At 40.7% G+C, this 26472-nt stretch overlaps 1 protein-coding gene and 2 long non-coding RNA genes across 3 annotated transcripts; 2 read left to right on the top strand and 1 right to left on the bottom strand.

Moving 5' to 3' along the window:
• The first annotated feature begins 4600 nt into the window (after positions 1-4600).
• On the top strand, positions 4601-6483 carry LOC117557332. The gene is made up of 3 exons (XR_004570695.1): positions 4601-4743; positions 5277-5382; positions 5719-6483. It is a non-coding gene; the product is annotated as an uncharacterized LOC117557332 (long non-coding RNA).
• Positions 5841-7283, bottom strand: LOC117557331. The gene is made up of 6 exons (XR_004570694.1): positions 7188-7283; positions 6828-6888; positions 6695-6728; positions 6529-6593; positions 6068-6139; positions 5841-5963 (listed from the first exon to the last, which is right to left on the bottom strand). It is a non-coding gene; the product is annotated as an uncharacterized LOC117557331 (long non-coding RNA).
• Positions 7284-19307: 12024 nt separating this feature from the next.
• Positions 19308-26202, top strand: LOC117557329 (sulfotransferase 2B1-like). The gene is made up of 6 exons (XM_034233127.1): positions 19308-19446; positions 23121-23332; positions 23431-23557; positions 24924-25018; positions 25185-25365; positions 26183-26202. Exons 1-6 carry the CDS (start codon positions 19308-19310, stop codon positions 26200-26202), a joined length of 774 nt encoding a protein of 257 aa, XP_034089018.1.
• Positions 26203-26472: the final 270 nt, after the last annotated feature.

Below are 26472 nucleotides of genomic sequence, written 5' to 3'. Positions count from 1 at the left end.
ACCTCGCATTTGAAATCATGGGCTTTGGCATGAAGTACCGAGAGGAAGGGCCTCATCTGGAGAAGGTGCTGGAGCTCTGGGCAGCTCTTTGTAACTTTTTGAAGGCAGGGCCAACATGTGACATCCATACAAAAAAAAGTTATATTCCTGCTGGCCAGCTTTTCTTGCAAGTACAAGGGATAGGCAAAGATTTCTCCCCTGTACATATTCAGTGCAGAGAGCAGCACTCCATGCCGACACACCGCAAGCTTCAGGCCCTCCTCGTCTAACTTGCTGGTGGATCTTTTGGAGGTCTCTCTGGCTGCTGGCCACTCCCCTCCACAAACACCTCTTCCAGGAACCTAACATATGGATAATGGTTGAGGAAATTGATCAAAAGACTAACCTAAACCAACTCTTCAGTAGAGGTTTATTGGGTATATAGTTAGTTATTCATATTTTTGTTAATATAATAATTGTACTCTTTAATTTTACATGTTTGGTCGTGCTGTGAATGTAGTCCACAAATCTTGCTACATCTTCATCCTTGGATATGAAGACCCCTTCAAAGATGGCCTGTTCCTCAGATCTAAATACAAAAAGGTTAGAGTATCTTAGAGTGTAAAATGATTTGGGGCACTTAAAGAGTGACGTGTACTTGTTAATAAAAACAATACAAATATACAAATGTTTTGTACCTAGCTGAATTCTTGAACCGGTAATGCTTGCGGTTTCCATCCACTGAAACTGCAAGCATATCCGGGCTGCAGGCAGGACAGATGAAGCGCTCCTCCTTAACGATGTTTTCCACCTCAAACCGCACAGCTTTCCAATGGCAAGGTAAATATCACCACCTTTACTGCAGTACGTTTGGTTTTGTTCGTCGGTACCCTTAGCTTGTTCCAGGTGGGCCCTGGGTGTAACAAAGCCCCTCATCGCGGCTAACCGCTGCTTCGTCTTCAGGTTGACGAACACCTGAAGATGGGGGGTTCCATTTTCTCCAATCTCTTTACCGACAATTGCGTATACACAATTGTCAAGACACAACTGTCGTTTCACGATGTCCAAGTCGATAGATGTGTAGCAGTTGAGTGTGAAGCACCAACGTTTACATGGGTTATCTCGCTTGATTCTGAGACCGGTAGTATCATTTTTGCTGTGCAAAAATGATGGTTTGGATGGTGCTGGTGCCATGGTTCCAGGGTGCCGAGGTTGACGGTAATACTAACGTCAACCTTGGAACGTCTTTGTTTTTTATAGGTTTCAATGCAAAATGGCGCCACGCAAGCGCAGAGCAGTGAAGAGGAGGAGACCAGCTCCGCGCAGGCGTAGAAGCAAGGGACTTCGCGCCATGAATGGGAATACATTCGTGTGGAAAATGCAGAGACAGACAGAATGGATAGTGCCGGTGAAGACCAGCACAGCAGTTCAAGGAGGCTTTTTGGGTGTTGCTGTTAAATTGATGGACTTTGCAACGTCCGTACATTGGGATCAATTTCAGTTTGCTAAAATCAAAGTGGAGGTTAAGCCACGCTATCCCACTTATAATGTCACAGAGACATTTCTGGGTCAGGAGGGGACGTATCCTCCTGATGTTGTAAAGCGTGTATCTGCAGCAGCGGGTTGTAGCAGCGATGTTTGCAGTGAATCTTGCGTCCAAGGAAGCACCAGCTCACAAAGCTTCTGTAGGCTAGATACCTGTGACGCCTGAAATCATTGCAAAGAATATTTAGTGAAAAGCCTATGTCATGTATATAAAATACAAGTACATTTCTTTTTTTTTATGGGTTCAATGAACCGTTGATTTTGAATAAAGTTCCGACAGTTTATATCAAATGTTTCATTATTCATGTTTGGATGGGTAAAGTATATGCTGCTTTCAAAAGCATAAGGTTGTGTGTGTCGTGCACATGGGTGTGTTATGCCATATAATAGTAACGCCATGTACAATGACAGAATTAAATGAAAGATTGCATAAAACCATATACACCAGTATTTATTTTCATGAACAATATTAGCAGACTTTTTACAATTTCAGTCAAAAGAAACAAACCAATCACTGCTGTATTTGCCTCAACTGTAGTCCACCATGTTCAGCTCTGTATATATTGAAAGCATTCTGCAGGGAGAACACATTCAGGCACACAGGCTCCAAACCAGGATGGTCCACTATACAAGGCACAGAGTGCTCAAGTTCCTGCATCCGTCTTGATACCTAATGTGATAAACATATTCAGGGTTCGTACGGGTGCTTGAAATCCTTGAAAATGCTTGAATTTGACTTTGGAAAAAGGTGTAAGAACCCTGCATATTGAATGACATGTGAACAATGTATTCTCTAAACAGACAACTTAGTGAAGCTATCAAAAATGTTACCTGTGGTATCTCCATGCAGCACACATGCTCTGGTTCAGACAGCATTATAGCGCAATTTGCACATGTACACCTGTAGAAAGAAGTCAATAACTGAGCTTTTAAAAACACATGAAACTACACACACTGCTGACAACTGAGGTGTTCAAGCATTTGGAGTTATACTTTTTATGACTAAGTTATTGAACTTTCCAACGGTAACAGTTGTTGCACGATGTTGGAAGAAAAGGACTGTATATTATTAATAAACGTGGCCATTGTATATATGCTGAAAAGATGAATGTCTCCCTATGTAAATATATATATATGTACGGCTGTTTTTGCGTTACAAACTGTACACATTGCATTCTTGCTAATTAGCCAAAATATGAACGGAAACGGAATAAGTAGCAAGCATCGTAACAAACAGAGTTAACGTAAAATAAATAGGGACAACAGCTTGTCAACTAACCATTCATAAACGTCCTGCTGCAACCGAGATGTTTGTTATCACTGCACCCGCCTGAGGAATGTTCTGATTATGGGAGACACATGGAGGAGTCTCCACTGCTCGTCACCCCCCCTGTCAACGCCTTTGAGGATACTCCGTTCACCCTTTCACCCTCGCCCACCCTCCTGGGGATCGTTGAACACATGAAGGAGATACAGAGGGTTGGCACCGATTCCTTCCTGGAGTTCAAAGACCAAACTAAGGCGATACGCAGGGCTGGCACCATGTCCTTTACCCCCGCTCCTCAACGACGCCCACCAAAATCACCGCAGAGACGCACCATCTCCCCCGTCTTCATCACCGCGCCTACGTCAACCACCTCCCTTCCTGGCAGCATGTCCTCTACCCCCGCACCATCTCCCAAGTCTCCATCACCGTGCCTGCGTCGGCCGCCTCCCCTCCCTTCGAGAGGGCATCTGCAGTCTCCGAAGCCTGATAAGGATGTGTGTGTACTAAACGCTGCAAACCGATATTTGCTGGGTCCAGGCTCAAGGGCGTATGGCACTCTCAACTCTTTCCAGGACATGCCGGGGCCCTGCCTGCCAGTAGCTTTGCCGATATCTGTGTTGATAGGTAATAGATTAAGAGCGGTGAATCATAGAAACAGGAAGCGCTCAAACGTTTGTGTGAGTTTATCTAATTTAGCAGTGATTCCATGTCAGCCACAGCTTGTTACAAAAAACATGACTGATAGTGTGTTTAACAAACTTAAAGTAGCTTTATTAAATGTCAGGTCTTTGGCAGGAAAAACATTTTTAATCAATGATTTTATCACTGAGCACAATCTCGATTTTATGTTTTTTACAGAAACTTGGATTGAACAAAATAACAGTGCAGCTGTTCTTATCGAATCAACCCCTCCCAACTTTAGTTTTATGAGTCAGGAAAGAATGCATAAGAAAGGGGGTGGAGTTGCTATTCTGTTCAATGATTCCCTTCAATGCAGGAAGACATCTTATGGAAACTTTGATTCTTTTGAATATGTGGCCCTTCAGCTGAAATGCTCCTCTCGAGCTCTGTTCCTAAATATCTATAGACCACCCAAATACTGTGCAAGCTTTTTTGATGACTTTACTGAACTGCTGTCTATAGTGTGTATTGACTTTGACCGTCTAGTCATTGTTGGTGATTTTAACATCCATGTTGACAACCCCCAGGACAGAGGGGCTAAAGAACTGTTTTGTGTTCTTGATAGCTATGGACTGACTCAGCATGTGACGGAGCCCACGCACAATAAGGGGCACACTCTGGACTTAATTATCTCAAAGGGTGTGAATATCTCTAAGGTTGTGGTGACTGATGTTGCACTCTCTGACCATTCCTGTGTTTTCTTTGAGAGCTCTATTTCTGTTCACAAAAATGTTCAAAAAGAGGTAACCACAAAGCGATATTTAACTGAAAACACTAGGGAAATGTTTACTCAGAATTTTTCTTCCACACTTGCCCCTGCTAACATCTCAGTAAATGAGCTAGTAGATTATTTTAATTCAAAAATTTAAAATGTTATAGATGCCATTGCTCCAACTAAGGTAAAGGAAGTGACTGGCAAGAAAATATCTCCATGGAGAAAGGTACGGTGGCCGGCAGGTGCAAACGCGGAACAACGGCCCAAAACGCATACATAAGCAGGAAACACCTGCAAATAATGAAATGAAAATCAAACAAACCCTGAAAACAAATACAACAGAAAAACGCTGCATTTACAGAAATGATATGCAAAGTCCAAAGCACATACAAATCCCAAAACACTTACAAAAAAAACATTCCGGAAGTGCTCCAGGCCTCTAGGGGGCGCGCTACGTGGAACAGATTGATGTCTGACCAGACATAGAGGGAACGAACAAGAGTGATGGAAATCGAGTGGAAAGAAAGTTCATTTAAGTGGAGAAAGATATAAGAAGGTACGTTTTGTTTTTATACATAGAGCGTCATATTTATATAGCTAGCGTGAGCGTGCCTAACTACTACACCAGCTGAGGAGAGCTTCACGTGAAGAGAAGATAAAGTGAGGGAAGAACATTGTTAAAAGAGATGACAAATCAAGTGCAGGCAAATAACACGGGCCGTAGTGAGTACCGCGGAAAAAGGACATTTGAATTCTTAGCAGTTTGTTTATATGTATATATTTGTGTATAGATGTTGCAACTATACAGAGCTTTAGCAATTACCTGTAACTATGGTCATGCTAATAAAGCTCTTGAATTGAGAGAGAGAGAGATGTGACAACATGTGAAGAGGGACAAAGTAATGACAGGAGAGTAGTTTGCATTAGACATGCTCAAGAACAAATATAGAGACATTCAAGGAGAGAGAACACAGATTCAACGGTAAACATGATGTATCTTTCTATTTATTTAGCTAACCACTATTTAGACTATGTGTTTTTGATTAACTTGATTAAATGGATTTACTACATCAATGTATGTCTTTTCAGGCCGCCATGTTTTGTCCTTTCTGTGGCCAGCATCTGGGGACAGTTCAAGTGTTCTGTGGCTCCTGTGGCAAACATGTACAGTTTGTGGCAGAAGTTGAACACAACAGTAAGTTCATTCTTCAAATGGAAGAAATAAGGATTCAACACACTACTCTGTTTAGAATACTAATTGGCAGATGCATACACTAGTTATCAGCATGAAGGACACATTTTTCCATTGTCTGTTTATGTGAAATATGTAGAAGCCATCATTAAATTGTAGACCAATGCATGATTAAATACACAAAACAGCTTATATTATACATTCATAATTGTGTATTAGTTCTATCTTTATAGAGAACAATATACATTTAGAATCAGATTTTGAGACAGTGAGCGGCTGGAAAGTCACACCGCCATGGACCACAAACAGTTGCTGACGTGATGTTTTCTTCATTCTCAGGCATTCCATAAGGAGGGTCAGGAACTCACGCTTGGGACCACCAGTGTCCCCTCCATCCTCAGTGTGTCCCTCATCATCAGTGAACTTAACTGACATCTCATGAGAGGGATCGAATGAGGCACCTTTGAAGTCGCGGATTGCTCCATCCCACACATTGGCTCTTAATATTGAACCTGCTGCAAGATGTATTTGTTATTTTTGCAGAGAGTTCTGCAACAATGTGTGCCGCAGTCAGGTATTCTGTGCTGGGAAAGACAAAGTGATGTATTGTAATATTAAATGATGAAGCTAGTAATAAGATTTACAGTATAGAATAGAAAAATTAAGTGGTAATAGTAACAATTAATACCTTTGCTCCATTGTGTCTTCTGGCTCAGACTGGCTATCAATAATGATAAGTGCATACACAGTTGTGTAGTTGCTGCAGTGAGAAGACAGTTGAATAATTACTTTCAAATACATAATATATGCATGACAGTCATATTTACAAAAGGATGTCAATCCTCTTCCTGTTTTTTCAATACATTGGGTTCTAAACTGACAACAGCACTTTGTCATACTCCTACACAATCCTTGTAAACATTTTAAATGGATGCAACAAAAAATATCTGATCTTTGAAAAATATTTGTGGGTGTTTTTTGTATTGTCTTCACTAAGATGTCAGATGTTGTGGGTGTCATTTGGAAATGTATAAAAGTACAATTGTTCTGCTCCCTGGCAATGTTACCCACTGTGATTGGAGGCTATACAAACAAACACATGTACACACCAAACAACTGTGTCACGATGCAACTGTCAACATGGTTTACCTGTAGAAGTGGTTCTGACCCGGGGCAGACTGGACCTCTTCCTGGAATGGGGTTGGTGCTCCATCCTATTTTTACCCAGGAAATAAGTGCACACAAAGGTATTTATTAATTTCATGTTCACAAATTCAAACCTACATGGTATAATTACATTTTTAATTAGTCTTACCCGATCAGACGCTGGTTGTGGGTGCCTGAGAGGTCTGATAAAGGTAAACAACAAATATATTCAAACTACTGTACTGTTAAAACATTCTGCTTCTTGTGGCACAAAATAATACGTTGACAATGTTTTATTTTACCCTGCAAACTGTTGTCCATTCGTGGAGTGCTCACTTTTGGAACATTTGGAATGTCCCACACCTACACAAATGACTGACTGAAATAAAAATAAATTCACTTTAATTAAGAATAGATGCCACGATAAATCCAAACTGACCAAGGTACATTATATTGTTGACCGTTCTTTAACTCTCACATTAGGATTTACATTGAAGCACAATAAACCAACTCCTCTCTGCACCTATAATATATCTATATGATGTCAAGAGTTACATTTAGGTGCACAGACAGTGCTGTCTCTTGACTTGCAAGCTCTTTCACCAAACAAGCTAACGCTAGCTGGGTAAATATGACGCTCTTTGTATCAAAACAAAACGTACCTTTTTATATATCGTCTTTTTCCACTTCGATCAACTTCGTTTCCTCCGGCTTCAATTTGCAGCACTCTTGTTCGTTCCCTCTATGTCTGGTCAGACATCAATATGTTCCACGTAGCGCGCCCCCTAGAGGCCTGGAACACTTCCGGAATGTTTTTTTTTGTATGTGTTTTGGGATTTGTACGTGCTTTGGACTTTGCATGTCGTTTTGGTATTTGCAGCGTTTTTTTGTTGCGTTTGTTTTCGGGGTTTGTGTGTTGTATTTAGTTTGCATCATTTCTGTAAATGCAGCGTTTTTTGGTTGTATTTGTTTTCAGGATTTGTTTGTTTTTCATTTGAGGATTTGCAGCTGTTTCCTGCTAATGTATTTGTTTTTGGCCGTTGTTCCGCGTTTGCACCTGCCGGCCACCGTAGAAAGGCCATGAGCGTGAAAACAGAAAAAAGAGACTGTCGAAAAGCTGAACGCAGGTGGCGAAAAACAAATCTCCAAGTTCACTTTGAAATCTATAAAGAGAGACTTGGCCTTTACAATTTGGAATTGAAAAACGCACGACAATCATTCTTCTCTGACATCATTACCAAAAACAAAAACAACGCACGTGCCTTGTTTGCTACCGTCGACAGACTAACTAACCCCCCAGTGTCAGTAGCCTCTGAATTTCTATCCACCAGGGCGTGCAATGATTTTGCCTTCTTCACTCACAACATTCAGAAAATCTGACAAGCAGTCAGTGCCTCTGCATCAGGAACAGCAAATGTGTTGTCTCTGTGTCCACTTAACATCAATTCAGACATCATGACACAATTCCATCAGATTAATGATAAAAACCTAGAGGACATTATTCAACTTCTGAAATCCTCCTCTTGCTGCCTTGATATTATTCCAACAGGATTTTTCAAAGATGTTTTTCGTTGCATGGACTCAGATCTACTTCATATAGTAAACAAATCTCTTCACTCAGGTATTTTTCCACAGGCCCTGAAAACTGCAGTCATTAAACCGCTCTTAAAAAAGAATAATCTAGATGCTTCAGTAATGAACAATTACAGGCCCATATCAAACCTCCCATTTCTAGGTAAAATCATTGAAAAAGTTGTTTTTCAACAGTTGAGTAATTTCTTGCATTTAAATAACTGTTTTGATGTGTTCCAGTTAGGCTTTCGTCCAAACCACAGCACTGAGACTGCTCTTGTAAAGGTCTTTAATGACATCCACTTAAACACAGACAGTGGCAGAACTTCAGTGTTAGTATTATTAGATCTCAGTGCTGCGTTTGACACTGTTGACCACAGCATATTACTAGACCGACTGGAGAACTGGGTGGGACTTTCGGAAACAGTTCTAAATTGGTTTGAATCCTACTTAAAGGACAGAAACAACTTTGTTTCTATAGGTAAATACACATCTGAGTTGACAAATATGACATGTGGGGTTCCTCAAGGCTCCATCTTGGGGCCTCTTCTCTTTAACATCTACATGCTACCACTAGCTCAGATAATGAAAAACAACAAAATAAGTTACCATAGCTATGCAGATGACACACAAATTTACATAACAATTTCACCAGGAGACTATGCTCCAATTCAAACACTGAGTAAGTGCATTGAACAAATCAATGACTGGATGTGTCAGAACTTTCTCCAATTAAACAAAGATAAAACTGAGGTAATGGTTTTTGGAGCCAAGTCAGAACGTATAAAAGTTAGCGCTGAGCTTCAGTGTGCAATGTTCAAAACAACAGATAAAGCCAGAAATCTAGGTGTAGTCATGGACTCTGACCTGAGTTTCAACAGTCACATTAAAACAGTTACTAAATCAGCCTACTATCACCTAAAGAACATATCTAGGATTAAAAGACTAATGTCACAGCAGGATTTGGAAAAACTTGTCCATGCTTTTATCTTCAGTAGACTGGACTACTGCAATGGTGTCTTCACAGGTCTCACTAAAACATCTATTAGGAAGCTGCAGCTGATTCAGAACGCTGCTGCTTGAGTCCTCACTAACACTAAGAAAGTGGATCACATCACTCCTGTTCTGAAGTCTTTACACTAGCTTCCTGTGTGTCAAAGAATAGATTTCAAAATACTGCTGCTGGTTTATAAAGCACTGAATGGTTTAGGCCCAAAATACATTTCTGACCTTCTAAATTATGAACCATCCAGATCTCTCAGGTCTTCAGGGACTGGTCCGCTTTCTGTCCCCAGAGCAGTGCTGGAATTGGGCCGGGACTCACCGGTACGCAGTACCGGCACTTCTGGTTCTGACCCATGGAGTACCGGCACTTCTTGCTCAGTACCGGCATGCTGGCGGTACTCCGGTACTCATGCACCGTGCCAGTACTCAACACTCTCCCGCCGTTCTTATTATACAACCATATATATATATATATACAGCCGCCCGGTACTCAGTAGATGCGTCATGAGGTGCCGAACGGACATTCTCATCGCTCTAACCGCTGGAGTTTCACAGCGGCTGTCATCTGTTTACTCCTGTCATTCAAACAGAACGTGCTGGAGAGGGGGCGGGGCTTATCTTCTCCATGTAAATACTGGGGTGGAAACGACTATGTCAAAATTAACCTATTTGACCTATGATTTGACCGTGATTTAAACGTGAACACGTTTCAAAATAATAATAATAATAATAATAATAATGCCGAAGTAACAACATACTGAAAACTGTTAGTAAAACCATGTTTTAATGCTTTACAATTTACATACCTAGATGCACGTGTGTTGTGTTTATGCAGTGCAACTCCCACCCAGTGGGTGGCTATGTAGAGTGATAGAACAGAGCAGGCACGCCCCCGAGAGAAGGAAAGCAAGTCACGTCACAAATTAGCATTTCTAAAATGTTAGCGTGGATTAATAAAAGTGCAAAAAGACAGCGGTTGTCGCCGGAAGAAACTTCAAATACAGAGAATGCTGTGCCTGTGTTGGAAATTGTGTCTGATGGGGAGCTTTCTTTGGTTGATCCTCCTGCTCCAAGTTCTAGTGCATTAGCATTAGCACTAGCTCCGCCGCCTCCTCCAGAGCCTCTAACGTTAGCTGCTGCTGGCGCAACTGCCACCACCAACACCGGGCAAAGCGATGCACCTGACTGCTGGACAACGGACCAGGTGCAATATTTTTGCAAGACCAATGCATGGCTCCTTCTTAAAGATAAGAAGCTAGGATGTCGGATATGCAGAGATGTCAAATCTTTGGGAATACACACTGGACAAGGACTGAAACTGTCAACTGAATGGGGTGAGTGTGCAGTGTCTCATTTCGGTGTTGACAAGGGCAAACAACAAGCTAGCCTGAGAAAAAAAATCAAAGAACATAAAGAATCACAAGCCCATGTAAAAGCTGCTGACATCCTTACATCTGCTTCACGTGAAACTATTCAACATCAAGTGCAGTCTATGCATACATCTGAATTAGACACCACTATCAGAGTTTTTCGAACGGCATATAAAATTGGCAAACATAGCCGGCCATTCACAGACATGCCAATTGATTTGAATGTACAGAAACTGAATGGGCTGAACGTGGGCAGGGTTTTGCACTCCAATAAAACCTGTGGCGAAATCATCGACCACATAGCTCATGAGCTGAAGAAAAAAATGGCAAAAGACATTACAGAAAACCAAAGAAAACTCTGTGTTTTGGTCGATGAATCTACCACTATTAGTGGTAAAACGGTGCTTGTTGTGTGTCTACGCTCAGTGTAAGAGAATATTTTCATCTGATCTGTTTATAGAGTTTCTTATTGTTTTATAGAATCTGTGATACTGCAAACATCTGCTTGTAGTCAGTCAAAGACCCCTGTGTAGGTTGAGGCTTGTCTGGATCTTTTTGAGACAAGTAGACTATTGTCTCACATCTGCTACTAATTAGGTATACGCGGGCTTTCTGGGAGCCCGCCTCTCCTCGTGTTGGTTAGATGTTTTGTGTCTTTTGGGGCAGAGATTACCTTGGTGGAGCACAAGGACAGTGTGAAACTAGGATGATCTCCCGGCCGTATGTAATTGTCTGTCTCTCAATAAATATCAGTGTAAATGACAGGTGAATCCAGTTTCACTCATTTGATGATGCGCTCAACATTGCTGCAAAGAAGTTTTTACTTCACACTCAGCATTAGCTGATGCTGAGCCCGAAACGTTTTTTTGGGAGCTGATCGAGTTGGATGGAACAACGGCTGATGACATCACAAAGGCGTTAATGGAGTGTCTTGGAAGAGATTTTAACGAGGACTTTTTAGGTCAGTGTTTCGTTTATTTTGCATGTGATGGGGCTTCAGTCATGCTAGGGAAGAGAACAGGCGTTGCTACCCAGTTGTGTAGTAAATTCCCAAGCCTGTTTGTGTGGCACTGCTCCAATCATCGTCTAGAGCTGGCAGTTGGGGATGTGGTCAAGGAGGTCTCAGGGCTCAATCATTTCCAGATCTTTTTTGACAAACTCTATTCCTTGTTCCATGCCTCCCCCAAAAATCAGAGGCAGTTAGCGCAGTGTGCGCAAGCAGTCGTACAGCGTCTCCTGGTGATAGGGCGTGTTTTGTCCATCCGCTGGGTGGCTTCAAGTGAAAGGAGCGTCAGAGCAGTCTGGGAAAACTACCGAGTGCTTCATGATCACTTCACAAATGCTGCAAACGACACGAGCAGGGATTCCAGAGACAGAGCAAAGTACAAGGGCCTGGATGATGTGCTCACATCTGCAACGTTTGTCAGCAATCTGGGACTGATGTACGATGCGCTCACAGAGCTCAGCGACCTCTCTCGGCAACTCCAAAAAAGAGAGATGACACTGCCTACAGCAGATAGGCTCTTAACTCGAGAAATACGAGTTTTTGAATCCATGGTCACCATGCCTGGCCCACACATGACTACAGTTCATACAGCTCTAGCTGAGAAGTCCTTCAAGGGTGTTGCCCTGCGTGAGAATGGCAGGCTTGTACAGATTCATGCAGGTCAGTTTTTCCGCAGTATGGTAGAGAATCTGAGACACAGAATGACTTCCACAACCTCCTCTCATGTCAGCACAAGAGAAATCCCATTACATGGCCGGGAGGCCCGGGACAATCAGCTAATCCAGGACATGAAAGTTATCCATCCTGGAAGTTGGCCTGAAGAGGAGTTAGACGTACAGTATGGGGACGTAGAGGTGCTACGTTTGTGCGAAGTGCTGAAAGTGGACAGAAGAGAGACTGTTCAGGGCTTTCGCGAATACAAGGAAACCAGGGCATCCCGTACACCTGCTGCCATGGAGCCTCTACTGAAAGCAGTCCGAACCATCGCTGTCTCCACTAGTGAGTGTGAGCGGGCATTCAGCTGCATGAACGATATCCTTACTGCAAAAAGGAATGCTCTCTCTGTCAGCCAACTGTCCAGCCTGGTTTTCATTAAATGTAATGGACCATCACTAGGACAGTTCAATCCGGAACAGTATGTGAGGTCCTGGCTGACAAAGGGAAGGAGAAGTGCTGATGAAAGAGCCTGTCCAGCTCCAGCCCCTGATACTGATGTCCCCAAGGCCTTCTGGAGCCTTTTCTAACAATGTGAAGTATATTGCAAAGCAGCTCACCCAGTGAGAAGACTTTTGGCATAATGTGCCGATTTGTACAGATCCTGGAGATAGAAGGACTTCAGACCAACCAGGGAGTTATCTGATCAGCTTGGTGTTCAATGTAACTCTTTACCATGGCTCAGACTTTGTTACTTGCAGTTACAGTTTCTCATTTTAGATTGTGCAAATTTTGCATTTGTTTTTACATGTTCTTTGTTCATGCTCTTTATCATTTTTCTGAGTTGGAAAGTTAGATTGCATCATAGTTTACTTTATACATATTTGTATTCTTCAGTGGTGAAGTATATTGCAAAGCAGCTCAGCCATGTGAGAAGACTTTTGGCACTTTTTCGTTTTTCGTTTTCTGAGTTGGAAAGTTAGATTGCATTCAAAATGTACAGAAATACTTAATTTTGTTAAAGCTTTTTATAAAAAATGCTTCTGACCAGAGCTTTGTTTCCTTGTCATTAATGTTGAACACCACCAGAGGGGCTCTCACCTGAAAGGTCTCTGCTTCATGTGTCTTCAGCAGAAGATCTAGACTTTGATTGCTATATTTTCAGTTAATATTGACCTTACTGAGCTTTAGCCATATCCGCTGCCTATCATAAAAAATGTTAAGTACAGTGAACCTTTCTAAAATATACAGTAGTAAAGAGACAAACCCACCAGCATTATAGTAGCCAAATTCTTGTTTGTGGGCTGTATATATAAAATTGACTTGAAAAAGTTGCTGATTTTAGAGTACTGGCACCTTTTTCATTCCAATTCAAGCACTGCCCCAGAGTCAGAACTAAACATGGTAAAGCAGCGTTCAGTTACTATGCTCCAAGTATCTGGAACAAACTCCCAGAAACCTGCAGGTCCGCTGCAACTCTGACTACTTTTAAATCCAGGCTGAAGACTTTTCTTTTTGTCGCTGCTTTTAATTGAACTATTCATATCTTAAACTGCACTGTAACTTTTATCCATGTATTTTTTCTTTTAATGTTTATTTTATTAGCTTTTCTTTTTAATGACTGATTTTAAATACCTTTTTCTTAATGTCTTTCATTTTTTGTAAAGCACTTTGAATTGCCTTGTGTTGAAAAGTGCTATATAAATAAACTTGCCTTGCCTTGTGTAAAAACTTAAGTGGTTTAATGCAATGGGTTTGCACGCGAATTTCTAGTAAAGTCAACTAAGCCGGGCTAAGAGTGCATAATTACAAGCGGAGAACGGAGTAACTTGACGTCACAGCAGGCATAACAACAGCCGGTGTTTCTCGTGAGTGTTTTCCCCGGGAAACACACACAAACGCAAAAATACACAAACACACGTATATACACACACACTTGCGAGCTTCCCCCAGACCAGTAATCCAAACGAAAATATCTTCCCTCCGTAGTATTTTGATAATTTGCTAATAATCAATCAGATCGATGGATTCCAGAGAAGAGGAAACTTTGAAGGCCTTTTTCTCAACATGACGACTCGGTGACAGTCATTATATAATGTGACATATTTTGCTTAATATTTGGAATACAACAACAATCCCGATATCATAAAGCTCGGAATCTCCTCTTTCCAACAGTATACAACTTAAAATGTGTCTTCGGATCAATGCGACTGATTTCGATGGAGCAGGTCACTTTGCATTAGGTAAAATACAGCAGGCAGACAGGAAGAATATGTACATTTTAACCCAATCAAATAGGACATTGTCACACCATTCAAATGTATCCATGTAAATTACAACCAATAAAAAAGCTTAGATTTGTTTATGTGTTACGTTGTTTACTTTATTTGTTACGTTGTTCTGTGTGTGTCAGCCGTTAACCAGATAGAAAGAATATACACTTGCAAACATGTCAGAAGAACCAGCGCAGAAGAAAACTAAATACAGTCAATCTAAACTTAAATTTAACAACTGGAAGATTTTAAAAACCACTGCAGGGTGGGTAAAGTGACCCATTCTCCCTATTGGTCGTCAATAATATACACCATTACAATGGGTGATCCAAGGCCCCACATTTGTTTACTCACAATTATATTGCTTTTTCAAAATTAAATTAGCTGTTTTTTAATTTAATTTTAATTTTAAACTCTACATTTTGGACGACAAACAACAGTTATTTCCCCATAAAAAGTTCTCCTGTAGTAATATATGCCACAATGGTGAAGCCAATACCTCAAATTGGCCTATATAAATAAATATTTGTCTGATCTTATAGAGATGTTACTAAAACTCTCCCTTTGAACTGATCAATACTGTAACAAATTAAAACACTACCAAATTCACACATGAATAAAAACTCTAAAAGAATAATTTGTAAACATGATGAAAAGATTGATTGTTGTTCTACAGTGTACAGAGTACAGTGTTCTACACTGTACTCCTGACTCCCAAACACCCACTACTTAAAGTGTAGTGCATACTTCCATCATGCCTCCCCCCTTTTCCATCAGTGTGTTTTAGGATGATTTTTCACTTCACTTTAATAGTTTTCCTCTTTACCGCTATTTTTAATTTACCAATTGATTAATTCATGGTTAATACATCTTCTTATCTTCACTTATTTATCAAGTCAATTCAAGTTCTTGAAATTTGGTTCTTTAAAATACATTAGTAGATACCTTGTGGAGTATTCACAATAACTAATCCTCTCATCTTTAAGCAGATACTATTTCCTTATTTATCTTTTGTTCATGATAACAATGGTATAACAACCACACGTTTTACCCATAGCTAGTTTCTATAACAAGATTATTATGTGTGACATAATAATCAGATGTCTTGTTTGCTAACCAAGAATATTAAACTTTAATCTTTTCAGTATTCCAGACCATCATTTAAACAAGCAGCCTCTTATCTAAACACTAAGCATGAAGGTTTCTACACCCCCCCCCCGGGAAACTCTTGCACAATTATGCTGTAAAATCATTGCATCATTCCTTCAGAGTCTGAACCATCTGAGGCAAGCATGTCTCAAGACCTTGTCATAATGAGCACAGTCAGTGATGCAGCTGTAGTCAGGGGCAGGGTCCCCCAAAAAGCTAGGACCGGCCCTGGTCAGTGGGCTCCAAGGAAACTCTCCCTGGCATTGGGATGAGGGAAGGAATCACTTGGCAGACACACGTTGTCCTCTGTACAGCAGAAATCCCCCCAAAACCGCAGTACCTCTTCACACCACTGTTGCCTTGGCAACGAGGCACAAGCAAAATGTCAATACCTCCTCAGAGATGCGTTCTTTGCACACTTCTTCTGTTTGCAGTGAGCAACTCCTCACCAACACACTGATTCAGAGAACCCAAAAGGTGGTGCAGGAATATCCAATGCTGCTGTAATCACATTCAGCTACTGAGAAAAACTCAATTTAAATCTCTCTCCCAACGGGTTACAAAATAAAACGGCTGAGGTCAGGAATGCTGAAACATGTGAATGTTAAAACAAACTAATGATAGTAGTCTGGCTATTCTTTATTACTTCAGTTCTAAGTTAATAGGCAAAACAAGGACACCCTCCCTAACCACTATACTAATCGTTTATCTACTTGGTTATTCTTATTCATTTTCAAATTGTTTATCTAAGTTGTGTTACAAGCAGGGTGAGGTTGTAACAGAATACACAAATAACTGTATTCAATCCGCGCCGTATTTGAAAACTGTAATGAATTAAAATCAATGTTTAAGGACGTAATATAAGTTAAATATATTGTTAAGCTAATCACTGTTTTATTGTGAAGGCATCTCTGGTGAACAGCGGCCTGTGGGACATTCCCTCGGTCACATCTCCACTTCTAACGCACACTCATCATATTTCCAGCTTCTCTTTAACAGACTGCTATTATTGATACAAAGTAATTAAACACACACATATTTTAGACATGTATCGTTCCAGCTACTTGACATTCTGTGTTTAGATAAGAATGTCTCTTTTCCCCACATCTTTAGTCTCCTGTCATGCAAACCTGCTCCTTATTTCACACAATTAATCACATTTAAGCCAACTACTGCACAATGTTGTGGCAATTTAGTACTCACAACCTGAAAGAATGAAACAGAAAGAAATCAATAAAAACACAAGCACCAGTATAATTGAGCAGTTATTATACAGCCAGGTGGCTACTGCAACACACACACACACACATTCTACTGTCTGCTGTCTTCCAGCTGTTTGCCCCGCTGTACCTGGCTGGGAAGTTTTCACTTCTCATCTCTCCAGCTTCTTGTTCATATAAACTGCTACTATTAAATACAAAGTAATTAAGTACACACATGAATATATAAAAACACACTTCTTATATATCAAGGGACATTAAAATGAATATACCAGAATTACACTGTATTAAACTTCCTGCTCTAACACGTTACTTCAATTTTCACACCTCTGTGTGTTCAGTGTTCACCTCTGTGTGTTCTGTGTTCACCTCTATGTGTGTGTTCAGTGTTCACCTCTGTGTGTTCTGTGTTCACCTCTGTGTGTTCTGTGTTCAGTGTTCACCTCTGTGTTCACCTCTATGTGTGTGTTCAGTGTTCACCTCTGTGTGTTCTGTGTTCACCTCTATGTGTGTGTTCAGTGTTCACCTCTGTGTGTTCTGTGTTCACCTCTGTGTGTTCTGTGTTCACCTCTGTGTGTTCTGTGTTCTGTGTTCACCTCTGTGTGTTCTGTGTTCACCTCTGTGTGTTCTGTGTTCACCTCTGTGTGTTCTGTGTTCACCTCTGTGTGTTCTGTGTTCACCTCTGTGTGTTCAGTGTTCACCTCTGTGTGTTCTGTGTTCACCTCTGTGTGTTCTGTGTTCACCTCTGTGTGTTCAGTGTTCACCTCTGTGTGTTCTGTGTTCACCTCTGTGTGTTCTGTGTTCACCTCTGTGTGTTCAGTGTTCACCTCTGTGTGTTCTGTGTTCACCTCTGTGTGTTCTGTGTTCAGTGTTCACCTCTGTGTTCACCTCTATGTGTGTGTTCAGTGTTCACCTCTGTGTGTTCTGTGTTCACCTCTATGTGTGTGTTCAGTGTTCACCTCTGTGTGTTCTGTGTTCACCTCTGTGTGTTCTGTGTTCACCTCTGTGTGTTCTGTGTTCACCTCTATGTGTGTGTTCAGTGTTCACCTCTGTGTGTGTGTTCAGTGTTCACCTATGTGTGTGTGTTCTGTGTTCACCTCTGTGTGTGTGTGTTCAGTGTTCACCTCTGTGTGTGTGTTCAGTGTTCACCTCTGTGTGTGTGTTCAGTGTTCACCTCTGTGTGTGTGTTCAGTGTTCACCTATGTGTGTGTGTTCAGTGTTCACCTCTGTGTGTGTGTTCAGTGTTCACCTCTGCACGTGTGTTCAGTGCCGTGTGTCTGGCAAATAAAGCCAAGACCCCTAAAAAATTACGGTTTATTTCATTTTAATGATGAGCACCAAGCAACATCTCCAGGTGCTCCTTTGAGAACCAGGGCAAACAAGTGATGTGCACCCCTGCCTATTATGCTGTTTTTAGGCAGATATCATCGGTCTCAGATATAAAAAAATACAAAGCGACTCACATACTCAATACTGTGGACAATCCCCACACGAGCAATTTGGGGTGAAGTGTCTCAGGTACGACATGCTGACTGCAGGGGTTTGAACCTGTGAGCCCCTGATCCGAACACCAATCCACTGCGCCACACGCCTCCAGGCAAGTGTGATCTGGTTAAAGGTAAAACATTTTTTATTTGGATTAGAAAGGTGTGAGTCCGGGGGATGTTTGACAGTGTCGGCTAAATATTTACTCAATGCCTTTTCTTTTAACCTGTCAAGCCCCGAGCTCGAAAATGACATTCGCAGAACAAATGACTATAAAACTATAAACTTCTAAAAAGGGGTACATTAATAATCTTTGTTCTCAAAGCAAGGTTACATCTGTGAGTAGAAAAGTCAGAATCAATATAGATGTTTTTATTTTAAAGTAAATTCAGATTGCACACAGTAAAAAAATGTAAATTATTGTGTCCGTCCAAAAGAAAACATGACTTATAGTGAAACCACCCTTGAATGATGGGATGGTAGACTAAAAGCTTTAGGAATCCAAACTACAACATATAATAAGTACCCTGTATCAAGATTGATGCAAAACAAGTGACATTTGACCTTTTTAGAGAGGTTTAGAAAAACAAAAAACACTTCTGGGGTCATTTGGGTGGATTTGCCGTTTCTCTGCCCCCCCTCGGTCGATTTTGATGATTGACACCTCTTTTTAACCGTCGGAGCCAATAGAATCGAGGAGAAGTTCCTAAATCCATCTAAACATTACCATTGGTGAATGAGTGATGCATAGCCAGAATGCCCAAAACCAGAAGCTGGGTTGTAGCTCTCATACACTCTATATGAGAACTCCGGTTATTGCCATAAATATGAAGATGGATTATCAGTAATCATTGGATTAACCTTCAGCAGTGTTTCTATCGTTTTAATGAGGCTATGACGGTATGACACATTCATAGGTTGTTAAGAAGCCCTGAGACACAGTTTCGTGAATATTGTGTTTTGCCCGCGGGGGTTTAACAGGGAACGAGCACACACACACATCCACTATATAAGTTCCCTCATCCACAGAGATTCTGCACCTTAAACTATGACGGAGGAAGAGTTATACACGGTGTACAAGGGGGTCTACGTGGTCTCATCTATGCACACGCCAGAGAGTCTGAAATACTTTGAAGAGTTTGCTTTTCGCCCAGATGATATCATCATCGTGACGTATCCCAAATCTGGTGAGTTGTAAGTGTTAGGTGTTGAATGTGTGCACCACTACTCAAGATACGTTTTTATTATTTGATTTGTGAAATAAATGTTAAATGAAAAGGAAGACATTTCCTGCTGCTTTGTATTTCTGTGAGAAGCCAGATGAGACAAGAGCAAGTCAAAATAATTCACAAGCACTGATATTTGTTGCCATTCGCACGATATGAGTCCTGATGCAGCAGTTCACCAAAGAGAGTTTCACAGGCAGTTAGGGAAAAGGCTCTATAACAATCTAACAATTCCAAATGTTGTTGATCACTGCTAAAACATAGCTATTTTCCGTCGTTCCTGTGACCTAGTGTCAGGGACGCGGCAAGTCAGTCAGAGTTGGGATTTCTTTTTTTAATATTGTAGTTAAAAGCATCAATCTGGTGTACTTTGAGAGCAGCATGAAGAGATCTGGATACATCTCTCAGCACCCAGATGAAACAGAACTGGAAGCAGATTTTCTTTTTCTTATATTTTACAAATCCCTCCCCTTTTAAACTGTATTCTTGTTTTGTCATATAGTATTTCATAACTGTATTTCATTTATTCTCTCTGGCTGTCAATAGGAATATCATTCAGAAGAATTATAATTTCATGCAAACATCTGTCACAAAAAGAGCTTGCACATTTAAATGCAGGTGTTGTTATGGCAACGTCAGTGGCATGTACTGCTACGTTCAAACATGCTGTCGACACGTAAAGCAGTGGCAACTATGCCACCATTTCAGATGACATTTTCTCAGAAATACTTTCACATAACATCCATATATTTCAATGCTAGGTTGATGCTTAGCTAAGCTAACTATGAGACACTTTAACTGACAGGACTCCGGATCAACTGTGTACTGTAAGGCAGCTTCTAGCTTCATGTCGAACAGTAAGTCAACATTTCCCAGAGAGCTTTCTTTGAAATCACCAGGTAACGCTAAAAAAACACAACATTTAGATTGTATGACAAAGTGTTTATTTAATATATCTGGCTAGCTATAGCTACTTGCTAACGGTTTAGCTTACCCCCGCGATTCAACGTCAACGTAGCTGTGGAATGTTTTCATGGTATTAACAATTCATGAGTAATTAACTAGTGGTTATCTTATTCTGAAGGCCGCATTTAATAATACAAGGCAATACAAGTAAACGAGTAAGGGGTGAGGTGAAAATGGGTATAATTTTACCTCACCCCAAGTTTTACAAGGGCTAATAAATACATATTTAACCAGTTAAGCCCGAAGGTCCCCCCAGTGGACCCCTCCCACCGTTTTTTTTTTCTCACATGTCTCAGGGCTTCTTAACATTTATGAAACTATTAATGTTTCATACCCTTTTAAAGGTAAGAAACTCCGCTAACTGACAATAAGAACAATTGTTCGCTAAGAAAAACACAAAAGTAATACCAAGCCTTTGAATTAGCATTGAGCGAAAAAATGCTAACTAATGCTAACGCTTTTTTACACACAACACACGGTAGAAATGCCCTTATTACTATCTTAACTGCACAAACAAGATATACGATTTAAAGCTGAGACTCCACAGATTCCACACATGTAATGTCATCACTGTCCGACCTCGAATTCCTGGAGCTATCAGCCAGAAAAGAGAAAGTAAACAACATCCGGTTCCAAAAATATTACAATAATTACGTCTTACCTTTTTTGATTTGTGATCAAAAGTTGTGTTCAACGGAATAAAAACGCATCTCAAGGTTAATCCAATGTCTTTGTGTCACGTAGACATTTTTTACTGATAATCAATCATCATATTTATGGCAATATACTCGGTATAAAGTTTTGCCGTCCAGGCTTGCACTTTCAGATATGCTTCGTTTGCTTCTCTATTACGTCCGCTATGGTAATGTTTACGTAGATTTGGGAACTGCCCATCGATTCTATTGGTTCTGATGGTTAAGAAAAAGGTGTAAATCACACGAATCGACCAATGGGTTCCAGAGATATGGTCCTGCGCAAATTATAAAGAATGGCAGCCAACTTAAGTACATTACGCAGCCCACTTCATTTATTGTTTACAGCGTAAAGAAGCAGGTATTGCAGCAGGACCCAGAGCGCACGGAGCACAGAGCGGACAGCAGATAACGGAATTGCAGTTTTATTGCTTATAGATTATCAGAACATTTCAAAGGGGACACAGCCCCCATTGGATATTAACCTATGGATTAACTACATCATCGTTTTTTATCGTTTTAATGCCATTGAAGACCAGTTTAGACCAGACAACGAGGAAGGTAAGTCATTGTTAGCCTAGCGCATTAGCCCTAGCGCCATTTGTTTTGATGTACGTTTTTGTTGATAACGTCGCGAGTTTGTATCTTTCAGTGTTGGGCTGTTCAGGTGGGCACCGTTAGATTCTGTGTCTCCTTGCGATCATAAACAATGTGTTGGATGTGCAGCTAGGATAAGTAATAAGGGAGCGAGGAGTGATTTTCGGTGCTGTAATAGGTTAGCATTTTTCGCTCGGGGCTAATTCAGAGGCTCACTGTAAGAGTAGGCCTATTTTTATTTTATTTTTATTTTATTTATTTTTTATCTTTTTTCACAACAGTTGTATTTGGATGGAATGAATACCTATAGTGATAATTCAAAGTAATAAAATGATTTTTACTGTGAAAAAGTTCAAATGGAACCGATGGTTCCCAAATTAATACCTCAGTTATGAACCTCAGAGCCCCATGACGCTGTTTACCATGGGGCTCTGAGGTTCATAACCAACTGTAAACCCCTCACACACCACTGCACGCTGTACGCTTTAGTCAACTGGACATCATTATCAATGCGCAGGTCACTGCACTGGTACAAACTCATCTATACCGCTATGCTTGGACTGCTGCCCCTCTACATATCCACTTACATATCACACAAACAGTACAGCTATAGACTAAGATCTCAACATTACATCACTCTGTCCGTCCCCTCAGTCCGCACGGTGCTTGGGAAAAAAGCCATATCGTACTCTGCCCCCTCGACCTGGAACACACTTCAGCAGGAACTTAAGCTGACCACTTTGATACCCATCACGGATTTTAAACTCATTTTAAAAAAGCTGGAGAAATCATCTGTGGGTGTTTGCACCTGCTATATCTGACTGCTGTATATGGATTTTAATGACTACTTTTTACGATGTTGTATTTTAGTGTTGCCCTCTGTGTTTAGTGTCCTGTCTGTCTGTAACTTTGTGTGGTAGTGTTACCACTGACAGGTCTCTCTTGAAAATGAGACCTTGTGTCTCAATGAGATCTACACCTGTATAAATAAAGGCTAAATTAAAAAATTAAAAAAATTACCCAGAGGTGAGTCCGCTTAGACTTTATTTTTCTAAATCTCTCTAAAAAGGTCAAATTTCACTTGTTTTGCATCAATCTTGTTATAGTTTGGATTCCTAAAGCTTTTAGTCTACTAACCCATCATGCAAGGGTGGTTTTCACTATAAGTAAAGGTTTTTTTAAAATAAAAAACATCTATATTGATTCTGACACTTCTACATCCAACTCACAGATGTAACCTTGCTTTGAGAAAAATAATTATTAATTTACCCCTTTTAGAAGTGAAGATATATCATTTGTTGTGTTAGTGGCATTTTCGAGCCTGAAACATGAAAAACAGGCTCAGGGCTTAAGAGGTTAAGAACATATTTTTTTGTTTAGGTACACACTGGATGAGGGAGATTGTCCCTCTGATCATGAGTGGAGGAGATCCAGCACCTGTTGACACGATTGTTACCTGGAAACGTGTTCCCTGGCTTGAATTGCAGCAGACCGCCTCCCTCGAACTTGAACAGAGGCCCTCTCCACGACTGTTGACTACACACTTCCAGTACAACATGATGCCACCATCTTTCTTTGAAATAAAGCCAAAGGTAAACCTATCAACTAAGGCGGATCAGATTCAATGTGATAAACGCATCACAGACAGTATGTGTGAAGGAAAGGGTCTGACGTCATGTCATCACTGCAGGTCATCTATGTGACGAGGAACCCCAAAGATGTGTTCACATCGTCTTTTCATCATCATGAGGCGGCTTCCGTCCTGGTGGACCCAGGCCCACAGACCCAGTTCCTCCACAAGTTCCTTGATGGAAAAGGTTTTTCTGATTTTATAGCTATGTAATGTTTAGAATGCGTTCATAACACCATACGTATCAGTGAGTGGGACGAAAACTCTTAAAAAACCTGTTACCTGGTAACATGATTCAAAGGGGACTTATCATGCACATCAGAGTTCCCGTTAGCCGGTAATTACCGGACTACGACCGGTAACATATGCTGAAGACCGGCAAATCTAAATCTCTCCGGTCAAAGTGTCCGTTCAAAATAATTTCCGTTTAGCGCAATACCACATCAGTTGCGCAACTTGCGCCATTTATGTGACAGACAAGAATAGTCAATTCTAATGTCTAACCTGTGTCTAACACGTAATGTGGAGAAAGAGATGTCCTGTCTGGGTTGATTGTGCGTTGATCTGTTGGTAATGCCTCGGGGTTCCGGTGGGCATGTAAACAAATGCATAATGCTGCGCTATACTTTGTGGCCTCACCCAGTTGCATAGCGACACTTATTGTGTAGGTGTCTTTTAATAAGCAGGTAGTCATATCATTAGCTAGAGCTAGCTGGATCTGATCGATATGGACATAAACGCGAGTCTAATCTGACGGGAGAGAGAGATCAGCTGCTGCTGACGAGTCGACACGCAGCTCTGCATGATCACATGCAGCGGTGAGCGGACAAAACACACTTCAGGTTAGAATATCACACGTAGCTATTTAATGACCTCTCAAACTACCGTAACTAGTTATAGATATGTTTAGTTTTACTGTCGGGTCACTCATTACTGATCCTCGAGCTGCATGATACTGACGGGCTGTCAGGAGAGGGAGAGAGCGCTCTGTTTATTATTCCCGTGTTATTATAAATTACTGTTCACTTTTGAATAATGTAGTTAATCTACTATAATTAGTTTAATATTGAATCATATCAATTTGTTTTAAAGCACAATAAATAACAAAGAAGACCTTTGACCGGCACTTTTCTCATTTCGTCCGGAAGATTTAAACTTTAACGGACATGTTGACCGGCGAAAAAATATTCTAACGGGAACTCTGATGCACATTCTCAATTGTGTTTTGGGATTTTACTAGCCCATGATTACGAACTTTAATGTTCAAAAAACACATTCTTGTTCTTATAAATTCTCTGAAAATGCTCATTTGAAGCACCTGTCTTTTTAAAGCAACCCAAAATACCAGCAAGAGTCAAATAGAGAAGACGGTCCATTCTTATACATTGTGGGTCGCTAGCACACCATGGATACATGTGTATCTTGCAAAGCCACTTAGTGCTTTTTGCATTATGTGTAGCCTTTAACAAGGGAGATCTTGAAAGGTTCAGTAAACAAACTAAGTTATGATAACCTCTTATGAAAGGAATACTTGTGTCTCCTGTTCCTTTCAGTTCTGTTTGGCTCGTGGTTTGATCATGTGAAGAGCTGGCTGAATGCTGCAGATGAAGAGCACATCATGCACATCTCCTATGAACAGATGATAATGGTGAGACTCAGGAACAATCCTCAAATCTGCCTCAAATCACTTTTCCAAATATTTCCCCAATAGTTCTGACCATGATTTAGCAATCATCTTCAAACTCCTCCTACTAAGATAGTGTATACTGGGAGAGCCGCTGCAGGACTATGAGCGTATCTTTGTTTCTCTTTAGGACCTGAAGGACTCTGTGGGCAACATGGCTCAGTTCCTGCAGAAACCTCTGGACCATGAAGCGATAGAGAAGATAGCCGACCGATGTTTGTTCAAGAACATGAAGAAGAACAACATGTCAAACCTCTCTACTGTTCCTCGTGAATTAATAGACCAGACAAAGTCTGAGTTTCTCAGGAAAGGTGAGTGTCATTAAATAATACATACAGTACAAAAGGTTTGGCTGTTAGTAAGAACTGAATTGAATATCATAGACAAAGCACTTCTACGATGTAGCGCAAACTCGTGGTCAACTGACCCTTGTTGAGTCTATCTTTATATAACATTACAAGGTTGATTGTTATTATTACATGATATGCTTATTGTGCTCATGAGATGTTGCTATGACTATGGAATAAATAGACATAATCACAAATCCCAGGTTCTGATGGGTTGGATACGAAACGAAGGGAAAAGTCATAGACAGTTTCAGCTTGCAATAGGAATGTAGCAAAGACCAGGTGCAGACACTGGGAGAAGACAAAGAGTTATTGAGGAGAGGAGATCGCTCTGACCATGTGTGTGTGCTCAACGCCTACGCTTAACTGGAAATCAGTATAATGGAGGATTCCACTATCTATTGCAAAAACTTTAGCAAAACAAATGACGTAGGATAGCGTGACTAGAGTAGGGAGGGAATCTTCTTTTTCCGTAAATAGGCAAGGCAATTTTATTTATGTAAGGGAAACTTCTGCAGCAATGGAGAGTCAGGACTCAGAGAGACACGAGGAGAGTTGGAGCTTTGATGTCAAACACTGATGTTTTATTACAAGTATCGGCCGGAGAAATTCACATCACAAGTCACAGCAGCCAGAGATTCCGACTGCACGGGTGCGTTGCCACATCAATTCTGCCCAGCCTCTCTCTCGATAGACCTTTTAACTAGTTTACAGAGAGTTCTGGGAACACTGGAGATAGCCCCAACATCTGGAGACACTCAATCACTTGTCTGACTCTTAGGCTTTGTGACCGAGAGTTGACCGATCATAGACTGAGAAATATCAACATATGACTGCATTAGCACAATCCTTACGGGAGATAACAGACTCAGGGTTGGTCGTAAACGTCAACAGATAGAAAGGTTAAATATCAAGAAGTAAGGAATAATTATTCTTTTTATCATTTATGATAACCTGAAAACATTAGTCTAATAATAATTTGGTCAATACTTAAATCATCTCTCATCAATGTTCGGATCATCTTTTGTTAAAAGCACAATAATGAACACATAAAACACAGATGCATAATAG

Source organism: Gymnodraco acuticeps, unplaced genomic scaffold (assembly GCF_902827175.1).
Source record: "Gymnodraco acuticeps unplaced genomic scaffold, fGymAcu1.1, whole genome shotgun sequence".
NCBI classification, from domain to species: domain Eukaryota; kingdom Metazoa; phylum Chordata; class Actinopteri; order Perciformes; family Bathydraconidae; genus Gymnodraco; species Gymnodraco acuticeps.
Note: the sequence above shows the minus strand (reverse complement) of the source record. Positions and strands in the feature narration are given on the sequence as shown.

Coding starts and splice junctions, on each gene's coding strand:
- LOC117557329 (XM_034233127.1), top strand. CDS start 19,308: ATGACGGAGGAAGAGTTATACACGGTGTACAAGGGGGTCTACGTGGTC. Junction 19,447..23,120: donor CGTGACGTATCCCAAATCTG/GTGAGTTGTAAG, acceptor TTTTTTGTTTAG/GTACACACTGGATGAGGGAG. Junction 23,558..24,923: donor CAAGTTCCTTGATGGAAAAG/GTTTTTCTGATT, acceptor TGTTCCTTTCAG/TTCTGTTTGGCTCGTGGTTT.